This window comes from Myotis davidii, unplaced genomic scaffold, assembly GCF_000327345.1.
Source record: "Myotis davidii unplaced genomic scaffold, ASM32734v1 scaffold3998, whole genome shotgun sequence".
NCBI classification, from domain to species: domain Eukaryota; kingdom Metazoa; phylum Chordata; class Mammalia; order Chiroptera; family Vespertilionidae; genus Myotis; species Myotis davidii.
In genome coordinates this window covers 28,857-41,044 of record NW_006289084.1, presented here as the reverse complement: position 1 = coordinate 41,044, position 12,188 = coordinate 28,857, and the positions used below count along the sequence as shown (strand labels likewise).

The 12,188-nt window shown below is 41.0% G+C and overlaps 1 protein-coding gene across 1 annotated transcript in view; it reads left to right on the top strand.

Moving 5' to 3' along the window:
• KIAA1210 (KIAA1210 ortholog) overlaps positions 1-12,188 on the top strand; it is a 50,194-nt gene that overhangs the window by 17,161 nt on the left and 20,845 nt on the right. The window contains 3 exon segments of the mRNA XM_006761239.2: positions 6,839-6,912; positions 7,869-7,922; positions 10,085-10,256. Coding sequence (XP_006761302.1) covers positions 6,839-6,912; positions 7,869-7,922; positions 10,085-10,256 — 300 coding nt within the window.

Sequence of the window (12,188 nt, the reverse complement as noted above, 5' to 3'; positions counted from 1 at the left end):
CCATCCCATCTCTAACACGGTGAGCCTTTAGGAGGCTTTTGCATGTTCAAACATTTTGGCAGAGCCTAACCTGCTCAGTTGTCAACTCACTTGAAAGAATGGCAACTTACGTTCTTCAAAAGAAGTATTTGTGGCGGGGTGGGGTGGGCTGGGGGAAGGGAGCCAACAATACCCTCATTGGCTTTTCAGTGAGTTCTGTTTTGCAGCTTACATGGTTCCAAACCTACCCCACTTTTGGCTTCTTGCTCAATTAGAGCTAGGGCCTGGAGGACTTGTATCTGTTTTCCATTGCTGTGCAACAAGTACAAAAATTTTTAATGTCTTACAACAATGCAAATTATTTCTCAGTTTCCATGAGTCAAGAGGCCCCGCACAGTACAGCCAAGTCCTCTTCTTAAAGCCTAACAAGGCTAAAATCAGTGTATCAGCGAGAAATAAGGGTTTATCTGAGGTTATAGGTTGTCTTCCAAACAGGCTGTTGTCAGAATTCAATTTTTTGAGGTTGTAGGGTTGAGATCTCTGTTTTTTTGATAGTTGTCAACCAAGGGTTGCCCTTAGCTACTAGAGGCCATCTTCCATTCCTTTCCACATGGTCCTCTCTGCAACCTACCAGTTCCTTTAAGGCCAACAGGAAAGTATCTGCTATAGCTTCAAATCTCTCTAACTTATATATCTGAACTCTAGATACTCTTTTAAAAGAGCTCACCTGATTAGGCCAGGCCCACCCACACTCAAGGGCCAGGGATTTATAGGGTATGCACACTGGGGTGGGGCAACAATCTTGGGAGCCATCTTAGAATTCTGACTATCATAGATTTTTAAAAAATGAGACCAGCATTCTCCATTCTGGGAAGTCAGCAAAGTTGTCAAGCAGTCTTCTGAATCCTTGAACCTGAACCAGACTATGCTTAAAATTTTTCAACAACCTTGGAAGACAGGTCTCCCTCTCTCTCTCTCTCTCTCTCTCTCTCTCTCTCTCTCTCCACTAGAACTCTTGTTGAGCCCTCAAGTCAGACAATCTGGGAAGGAAAATAGCAACTCTGGGTCTTAAGCATCTGGGGTTGACTGACAGTGAGCGAGCAAGCATTTAAATAATGACTGATAATGCAGCTTTATGTATTTGCTAGGCCAGACTTTCTGATGACCATTATTATATGACTTTATACTCTTTGGAAGTGGTTCTGAAGGCCTCTCATCATTTACTGGATAAAAACCTACATTATTTCCTCTTTCCTTGCTCAGCTTGCCAGCTTTTTCGTGGTGCTTAATACAGAGGGATCTTTTACTAAAGTGTGTATCAAATTGTTTTTAAAAAGGGACTACTTTCCCAACTGATCCCTATTCATCACTTCACCCCTCTTACCCACCCCTGCATTCATCCATCTATAAAAACACCTAGAGAGCACCTTCTGCATGCCTGGTATCCAGGATAGGTGCTGATGATATCTAGATAAGCAAAATGTGGTCCCTGTCTTCAAGGTGATAATAGTTATGACAGAGACATGTGAAAAGAGCTGAAAGCATGGAGCATGGGTGGTAACTTTTTATCTTGGTCTTAAAGAATGTCTAGGATTTCAAGGATGTGGGGATTAGGGGTGGTATTACAGGTGAAGTGGACAGCCTGTTCAGAGACCAAAGAATGCGAAAGAACATGGTGTGTTTAGGGAATGACTGGTGAGTCTGGGAGATCAGAACATGAGGGTGGGAGTTGGGGTGGACTGCTGGTAGAATGTAGGAAGGCAGGAAGCAACAGATTGCAGAAGGCCTTGAGTGTTAAGAACTTGGCTTTCATCCTGCAGGCAGTTGATGATCTAGTTTAAGCATGGAAGCTCATGGTCAGACTGGTATTTTGGAGAGAACATTGCAACATTTTTTTTTGAGATATCAGTGAGGTGACAGTAATTTTTGCTGAATATCATAAATAAAAGTGCAACCCCAAAGCTATTTTTAAAGAGCCCTGGTACAGTTAAAAAGCAAACTAACTTTGAACTTTTATTAGCCACAGTGAGACACATGAAAGGAATATAGTGGTGCCTCTATGAGGAGATACTTGGGAAGCAAAGCTCTGGTTGATAAAGTCAACTTGTGGGCAAACAGAAAGAGGTTGTGCCAGTGATGGTGGCTGTAAAGTAAGAGCGTCAGGGTGTCTGTTCCTGGAACCTCCTCCATAAGAGTCGGCGCCTAGCCCACCTGAGTGGGGCTCCACACCAAGAGGGTCTCATGGCTAGGATACCTGAGAATGGACTCTATGCACCAAGGACAAGAGAGGCCCAAGTTCTGCACAAGTGAATAATCTTGGGGCAGGGCCCACCTTGCTGGGAGAGAAGACAGGTCCTGCTAAGTTGGAAAACAAGGAGGTTCTAGGACAAGTTTTCCTCTGCCTTCCATAGCATGCCTGCACTTCTAAGAAATTGCTGACCACAAAGATGGCTCTTCTATTACTTCCCCTTCCTTTATTGAATTTGGGCATTCATTCAATAAATATTTATTAAGTGCTTGCTATGTTCCGAGTACCATTCTAGGTGCTAGGAGATCCAGTGATGAACAAAATACACAAGGTCCCTGCTTTTATGGAGTTTACATTCTGGTAGAGGAGACAGACAAGAAGCCAGTAATGAAATTAGTAAAGAACATACTTTTAGGTAGTGGTGAGTGCTATGAAGATACTAACAAAGGATGATGTGATGAGAGACTGGATGGCAGTTCAAACATGGCAAGAAATAGTTGCATTTCAGAAATACAATGAAGGAAGAGTCACGGGATTTACTGTTGGATTAGATGTAGCATGGGAAGGAAATAGAGGAATCAATGCTGCTAGGCTTTAGTCTGAGGATCTGGCTAGTGGCATTTCCTGAGATGAGGAAAATGTGGGGAAGACAGTGTGAGGGGAAACAAGAAGTTGATATGCACTGTGAGGTGGAGATGGTGGCTAGGCATTTGGTTATAGGAATCTGGAGTTTAGGGAAGAGGTCTAGTCTCAACAGAGAGATTTTGGAGTCCAGAATGTAAGTAGTATTTAAAGCCTGAATGAGATAATCTAGGATAGTGGTCGGCAAACTGCGGCTCACGAGCCACATGCGGCTCTTTGGCCCCTTGAGTGTGGCTCTTCCACAAAATACTGACTTCTGTGCATGGGCCATGAAGTTTCAATCGCACTGTACATGTGCGCCTGCACGTGGTATTTTGTGGAAGAGCCACACTCAAGGGGCCAAAGAGCCGCATGTGGCTCACGAGCTGCAGTTTGCCGACCACTGATCTAGGATATGGTAGCCACTGCCACATGTGTCTATTGAGCACTTGAAATGTGGCTAGCCCAAATTGAAACATACTATATGATTAAAATGCAACGCAGATTTCAAAGACTTAGTAAGAAAAGAATGTAAAACATTTCACTTATATTATTTTTATAATGAATACATGTTGAAATGACAATAATTTGGTTCTATTGAGTTAAATAAAATATTAAAAATAACATCACCTGCTTCTTTTTGCTATTAGAAAATTTAAAATTACAAATTATGTGGCTCATAGTAATATTTTCATATAATGACATGGGTCTAAGAAGTGATTGTAGATACATTAGCAGGAAGGCCCAGGTTAGAATCCTCAGGTGCTACATTTCAAATTTAGTGGAGGAAAAAGAGCCAGCAAAGGAGATTAAGAAGGAACAGCCAATGAGGAAAACTAGAGGAGTGTTGTTCATGATAAAGGCAAGTGATACAATTATTCAAAAGGAGGGAGCGTCCTGCTGCTATGATGTCAAATAGGTGTCGGTTGAATTTAACATGGGAAGTTTTGGTGAGGTAGTTTGGAAGCTATTCCATTTGGAAGCCTGATTGGAGAGAGTGCAGGAGAATAAGTGAAGACATAAATATAGTAAGTATAGATAATTCTTGAATTTTGCTTTAAAGAGATGCAGAGAAATGGGGTGGTAACAGGAAGAGGATATCCCATAGAGGGGAGCTTTGTGTGTTTTGTTGTAGTTGTTGGTTTGTTTGTTTAGAAGGGGAGATAGCTCAGCTGATGGTGGTGCTGTCTTTGGGGGCCCCAGGAGTCAGTTGGGGAAATAAGGCAAGTGTGCCAAAAAAAATTTGAGACAGTCTAAACTCAAGAGCTAGTTAAATGGAATGATAGTTAAATTGAATTATTCTATTAGTGCTTAGGGATTCCGATGCTGCCAAGATGCCCCCTTTCTTTGTTTTCCCTTTAGTCTTCCATACAGGGTGGGGCAAAAGTAGGTTTTTGGTTCTGAGTACGAGAAACAGTTTATTCTTGTATAAGTAATCGTTTATTATTGCATTATTTTCCATATGAATAACTTCAAACCTACTTCCCCCCCCACCCTATATATTTTCTCTTTGGTTGTTTTTTCCCTTTCTTTTACTCCTGACAGTGTATCAAGGACAATGTTAGTCTGCTGTGGCCCAGTATTTTGGAAAAAGGCTCCTTTTTCATGTACTTCTCTAAAGCTCAGAGATAGTTTATTTCCACAGTGTCTGAATAGCCTTCCTTAACTCTTAACATTTGCAACAACATGGATGGGTCTGGAGAGTATTATGCTAAGTGAAATAAGCCATTCAGAGAAAGATAAATATCACATGATCTCACATGTGGAATCTAATGAACAAAATGAACTGATGAATTAAATAGATCCAGAGACATAGAATCATGGAACAGCTTAATAACTGTTAGAGGCAAGATGGGGGTGGAGGGGTGAGGGGGAGAGATTATCCAGGGAATTTATATGCATGTATGCATAACCCATGGACACAGAATATAATATGCTGAAGGCCTGGGAGGGGCAGGGGCGGGGTGGAGGGGTCAATGGGAAAAAACAAAGGGGACATCTGTAATATTTTCAACAATAAAAATAAATTAAAAAATAAAACATAGTTCTGAAAAAATGAAAATAAAAAGCTTTCCTTAGGGCAGGAGTGGGGTGCTGCTATATTTATTAAGATGGTCCAGAAACTCACCAGTGATGGTCCAAGCAACTTTTCTGTTCTTCTTCTGAATTTCTGAGGGGTTTCTGAATTGCCCTACTCCTTTGCTTCTTCCAGTTGTCCAGATGGAATGTGTGTGTATGTGTGTGTATGTGTGTGTAAACTAGTGAGCACTATATAGGCCTGGGGCTTAGTCATCTTCAGGCAGAATTGTGATATTGGCTGATAGAGTTTGAGTGACTTGAACAACATCTTTCAACCAAAGTGTCAACATCTTTCAGCCAAAGCCCACCAGGAACACACCTGTTGTTGAACAAGTTGGGTTTATTATTCATTGTAGCCAGAAATAATTCACACCATAAGCCTTTTCAGTGAGAGAGTCTGAAGCCATCCTGACACCAGAGCCTCAGTCATTCTCACTGGGTGACCTTACAAGTTTACCTTAACCTCAGAGCCTGTGATCGCCTCTCTCTACTTCCAGAGGTGTATAAGGGGCTTATGGCTATAAACAGCAGCACAGATGAGTCTGGAGCCCATCGATTAAGCTGCAAGGACAGCCTGGGAGTAGAGAAGATCTGGAGAGGTGGCACTCCAGAACCTACTTAACCCCACTTGATGGCACTTGCCTCTCTACAAGCCCTCTTGTTGTGTGTAGGAATACAGCACCCTTTCTCTGTTATGGTGCCCATCATATCCCCCCAAAAAACTCCCATAAAAATGTCAGCAGTGATTTATAAAAGTTTGAATATCAACTGACATGCTTCCCTAGACCTATCATTCCTAGCTTTTGCTAGAAGGCTAGATTGAGTTGAAAATTTACATTTGACTCTCAATTGTATATCTGCACTAATGGAAAAGAGCTTAAGGAAAGATAATTCTCCCACAACATGGAATCAGTAAAGGTGAAATTTTTCTTTTGATGATCACTCTGATTGTTTCCCACTTTTGGTTGTGTAAAACAATGCTATGATAAGCATTCTTGCATGTATATTTTTGTATACAAGTGTTAGTATATCCACAGGGTAAAGTACTAGCAGTGATGATACTGAATCAAACGGTATATGGATTGAACCTGCAACCCAGGTATGTGCCCTTGACTAGGAATAGAACCTGAGATCCTTTGGTTCACAGGCCTATGCTCTAACTATTTAGCCACTGGCCAGGGCTAGATCAAATTTTTTACATTTGTCTTTTTGGGGGGTGGGTAATAGCTTTATTGAGATATAATTCACATACTACACAATTAATCCATTTAAGGTATAAAATCAATGCATTTTAATATATTCAAAGATTTGTGTAACCATTATGACAATTAATTTTAGGACAATTTCACCACCACAAAAAGAAGCCCTGTTTGCCCTGGTTGGGTACCTCAGTTGTATATTATACATTTTGCTGATCTGACAAAAAAATAGGTATAATTTTAATTGATTTACAACAAAATAATAATCTACCTTTTTTTTTTTTTTGCTACAAAGTGGCTTTAAAAAAATAAGGTACCTATACTTGTATATAAGGATTTCTGGTACCAAGAATTAACCAATCAGATCTAACCCTATTATGCAACTCTATTATATGACCTATATATTTATAATTCAAGACAGGGCATTTACACCGGACAGTTATTGTTGTGATTACTGCTGTAATTTTTAATTTGACAATCTAAGGGAAAAGAGGTCAGTGTCCCTGACTAGTCAGGTATAGCATGTTTTTAAAATTCTTGTGGTACACCGGTTAAAAATCGCTGTTCTAACTGAAGGATAAGGAGTAGGGTAAAATGATTATATTATGTTCTGAATATCAAATGATGATTTTTTTGTGAGAAAATGCCTTTTTTATTGTCTAAAGTTTTCAAATGATGATCTTTTGCTTTTTTACTCTATATTTTACTTTAGTGTTAATCCTATTATGGCTGCATCACTAAGGGAAGCTTCTGCCAATCTGGAAGTTCTGGAGGCCAGTGATGAGAGTAAGTAACTCCATAAAGTCTTGATAACTACAAATAGATTTATTTACTATGTTTAACAACCCTAGGAAAGAAAATCAAGTCACAAGCAAACAAGTTCATATCAAATTTCTTACATTAGGCTCAGTCCACATTTACTTTTTAGCCTTCTAAACTCTTCACTTTCATTTCCAATCTGATACTCAAAAAGTTTGCCTGAGGCCCTGCAATCTTATTTGGGGATTGTTAATATGTTATACTTACTAAGGCAGGGGAAGTGTTTCTGTTTAATCAGGAAAAAAATCAGAACAGCCCATGATCAGAGAGATTCAACTGAGGTTTTACTGTAGCTAGTAATCCAGATTTAACCAAGAGTAAAGGGGAGATAGAAACAGAAGATGCCACCATAGGCTTCTGTTAAATAGGATTCAATTAAAACATTTTCTTGTTGCAAAACTTACTCAGATGTTTATCATTGCCTAAATTATGGTGCCAACTATAAGTGATGGGTGTTCATGAGTGATAGAAAGGGAGGCAAAAGTTACTAAAAATATTAAGCTTTATTGACACTAAAAAAGGAAAAAGAGGAATCTAATATCTGAAATGAGATATTGAACTTAAAAACTGGCTTTAGTAACTCACTGAGTTGTTCTCAATTTTTTCTGCACTTCTTAGTAGTATATGGTGTAGAAAGACTTGGTATGGAAGGATAGAGAGAGGGTAATCTTTTGGGGGCTTCCTGGGGGCCAGACTTCACTGATGATGTGGGGTGGAGGATACTGAGCATGGTACATGGATCTTTGAGGAGAGAGTTTGGGTATTCATCTCTGTGTCACCATTGTTTAGTATTGGGCCTCAGAGAGAGTGATTAGACACTCAAAATTTATAAAGAATGAATTAAATAAATGAATGATAGTCCTCCTCACCTAGGCAGCCCCAAACACTAAACCAATTGACCTATCTTTTTGTACATGAGCTAGATATAAGCCTACAAAAGAAGATGGCAATGCAATGCAGCTTGGTGAAGAATGAAGGTAAGGAAATAGCTTTTCCCTATCCCCAAGATTTTGTGCTGTTAATCCTCACCCGAGAATGTCCTTCCATTGATTTTTAGAGAGAGTGGGAGAGGGAGAGACAGAGAGAAATATCAATATGAGAGAGAGACATCGGTTGGTTGATTCCTGCATGCATTCCCACCAGGGCGAGGGATCAAGCTTGCAACCGAGGTACATGCCCTTTACCTGATTCAAACCTGAGACCCTTCAGCCTGAGTGCCGACACACTGTCCACAGAGCCAAAGTGGCCAGGGCCCTAAGATTTTTTTAAAAGACGAAACATTTGGGTACATTTTTAGTATTAGTCATTGCTAGCCAGAGAATAAGGTGGTTATTGGGAGGCTGAAGGGAAGAAAGGCTAGTTAGAAATGTTTTCTTTCCAAGCAGCAGTGCAAGAGAACAAGGTCACCATTATGTGATGCATTTTTAAAGCTAAGTTCAACTTAGACGAGCTGCCTGTGTGCATGGTGGATAAGCAAATATACAACTCAGCAGCAACGATTCCATCATTGGATTTAATGGTGTTTTCTTCTCTGGGGGAAAACCTGCCTGCCATGGGCCATTTTCTGGCATGTGACACACTGCAGGCCCTCATTGGATGAGGATGTTGAAAGCTACTGCCTGTTTGAGAATACATAGTCCTTAGGCTTGGATAGGGAAATGAATGGCTTAGTTGTAGAAGTCCAGACAGCTGTCAGCTCTCAGTTGTCAGCACACTGACCACCACTGCTGTACCTTATGGGGCATAAAGTACCCAGTGTATAGGTGACCTATATAAACATTACTGGATACAAGTGTGGGTTTTGACCCAAATCTGCTGTATAGGTCTATCTATCCTTACACTTTTAGCAAATCTTGAAACCAACCCTCACAGGACTCAGCTGCTGGCAATTTAAAGGCACCCCTTTACAAAGAAAGCTTGAAAGACCAATTTATACACGTGAATACATGGCAACTGTCTCAGATTCCATTAAGGGTTCAAAAGTAACATAGCATTTGGACAGTTCCCAGCTTTGTAGCTCACACCCTGGGTTGGTCTCCATACATGGAGTCTGATGTGGTTCATGATGGGGAGGTCTCCTAATCCAGAGGAGGCTTAAGACTTGGCATCTTGCAGCTTGCCTTGCACTGTGCTACTTGTTAAAGGGATTTGAAAGAGGGCCTGCCTACAACCTTGATGAGGGGACAGTAGCTAAGACTTAGAACTGTATCTTATTCCTTTCACATGATACACAAAATGTAGTAAGTGCTTGATCTTAATAAATATTTGTTGAATAGATGAATGAACTAATTAATGTGCAGACTAGAGAGCATTCAGATATAAATGCTCTTTTGGTGCTAACACTCATGTTTTAAGTATGCATAGAGAAGCATGAACTTGAGAGAAAAGTGAATGCCTAGTGCAATGGTTCTCAACCTGTGGGTTGCGCCCTCTGTGGGGGTCAAACGACCCTTTCACAGGAGTCACCTAAGACCATGGAAAAACACATATATAATTACATATTGTTTTTGTGACTAATCACTATGCTTTAATTATGTTCAATTTGTAGCAATGACAGTACATCCTGCATACAGATATTTACATTACGATTCATAACAGTAGCAAAATTACAGTTATGAAGTAGCAATGAAAATAATTTTATGGTTCGGGGTCACCACAACATGAGAAACTGTATTAAAAGGTTGCAGCATTAGGAAGGTTGAGAACCACTGGCCTAGTGAGTGAGACCTAAACAGAGGCTGCCCAAACACCACACAGAAGCTGGAGCCTGAGCTTCTGCACTTACCAGCAATTCAGATACTTTGTCACACCAAAAAGTTTCCAGGTCGATTCCAGGTCAGAGCACATGCCCGAGTTTCAGGCTCAATCCCCAATAGGGGGTATGCAGGAAGCAGGAAGCAGCCTATCGATGTTTCTCTCTCTCCCTCTCCCTTCCTCTCTCTTAAATCAATAAAAAGCATATCTTTTTTTTTAAAAAAGAACAAACCAAATGAATGGTGCTATGGTCCCTGGTAGCAAGAACCAAGATCTGCAGGGCACCTGGAATCATAGTCCTTCTTCATATCACAGAGACCCTGTTTCCTCTCTTGTCTTCCCTCCCACCATCACACTATGTATCACTTTCATTCCTAACTTCCAGGAAAGAAGAAATCTAAATTTAAAGCCTTCAAGAATTTTTTTGGCAAGAAGAAGAGAAAAGAGCCTGAAGGTATCCAGAGAAGAGGAAGCAGCTTGAAACCAAGCTCGTCCAACAGCAGCATCAACAGCTCTTCTCTGAATCTGGTTCAGGAAGGTCAACAATCTACATTTAGGTAAGCTCTCGGGGGCTGGTGTGAGGGGGTTGGAGGGGGATGGGGACAGATTGCTAGACCCAGGTCCCCCTTTTGTAGCCAATCACTGGTGGGCCTTCGATTCCAGGGACTTTTGGCCTCCATGCCTGTGGAGGCTGGGTTGGTGGCCATTGTCAATGCAGCCATTTCTCAGTGTCCTTTCTCTGTGCTCACGTGTAGACTTGTCTGGGCCGCACAGCTCAATGGGTTGGAACATGATAAATGCACAACCCATTGCCCAAGAGCTCTTGGTGGAGGGCACAATAGATCAAGGAAACCTTCCCCTGTCATAGCTACAAGAACTTGAGAAACGGGGTCTACCACTAGAGCTGCAGGCCTCTGTTTTATAAGGTAATAATAGCCCACATTATTCAGGAAGCTTGGTCTGGTTTGCTTGCCTGGCCCTCAGACTGTAGCTCTGTGATTACTGGGTGAGGGGAGCTAGATCTCAGAATACGTGAATAAAGTATCAGTGAAGCCATCTAGCTGAGTTGGGGGTATAAGTGTGAAGTCACTGTATTAATGTAAAAATGAACAAATAAGCACGAAAACAAAGAACCCAAATGCATTTTCCCCTCTGTCCCAGGAGACTAGGGGAAATGTTACAACTGTTCACAGAAGGGATGGGGAATATTGTTTCTGCCCCTGCCACCCCTATTCAAAGTTTTATCTGTGATGCCCCATTTTCCATATCCTATTGTGGAAAATCTGGACACCCAGTACCACCAGCTGTTCCTAGCTCAATTGGATCTCCCTCTATGGAGTTCCACTTGGGCCTGTTCTCCTGACCTTAAATTCTAGACTTATCTGAACTCCCCACAGAGCTCACCTGTGCTTCTCCTCATTCTCTCAAGGCTTTGCTTAGTGGTGATGGTACAGTTAGCAAACATGTTATACTGCCCCCTAACAGCTAGCAAATAAGTGTCCTTAAGGAGGACCTTAATGAGTGCAATGAATATGAGGAATTTCAGATAGCTTTGCTAGTGGGAAAGACGGTTTTGGACAGGGGCTTGTTTCATACCTCAAAAATCATACCATTAGAGACCATGGCCTTATAGCTCCAAATAAGGCTAAGACAAGCCCTTCTAAAAACAGAAGGGTAGGGTGGGGAAGGGCATTTGGGTTGACTCCATGCTGTCTCTACAAATTGGCAAGGGCTGTCTCTACTAAAATTGTATATTTCCCCTTCTTACTTGCCCCTCTCCCTCCAAGATGGTCCATTTAGTTTGCCACATTCTCCACAAAGAAGGTGTGTGCAGGTGAATCTCTCTGAGATGGTTGGGGAAAGGAGGGAAGGAGAGAGAATGAGAATGAGAGGGAAAGGGAGTGCATGTAAGTGCATGAGCGAGCTCATGTATGAGTAAGGGTGCTTTTCTAAGGAACTGAGATAGGTCTTTATTTTGCAAGGAGCATAAATTAATTGAATATAACGTGGGAGGTCTGAGGATTACTCCTGACCCCAGTTTCTTAATGTTGCGTGAATTTTACCTCAACTATGTATAGTCTACATATTGAAATCCAAGAGTCATTGCTTGTAAACAATGTTGGGCGAATGATTAATATGTGATTACACAGCATCTCCAGCAGTAATTGGTTCTGTTGTTGCGTGATGTGACTTTCTGCAGCAGTTTTAATGCGTGCAGATGTTCCACAGATGCTAAGCCACACCCCAGCCATGTGCATTTGCTAATCTCAGTGACTGGTGAATGCACACATTTACTAGGCCTATTCGGTATAAATTTAAAATGATAGTAATACATATAGAAAACTTTTCTGTGAAATTAAACTTTTCATACATTCATAATTTTAATTACACAAACATATCTACATAAGAAAAACAGGTAAATTTTCAATTTTTAACATACACATTTGGAAAACCTAACTTTATTATATAATGGACTTTCTGCTTTAACG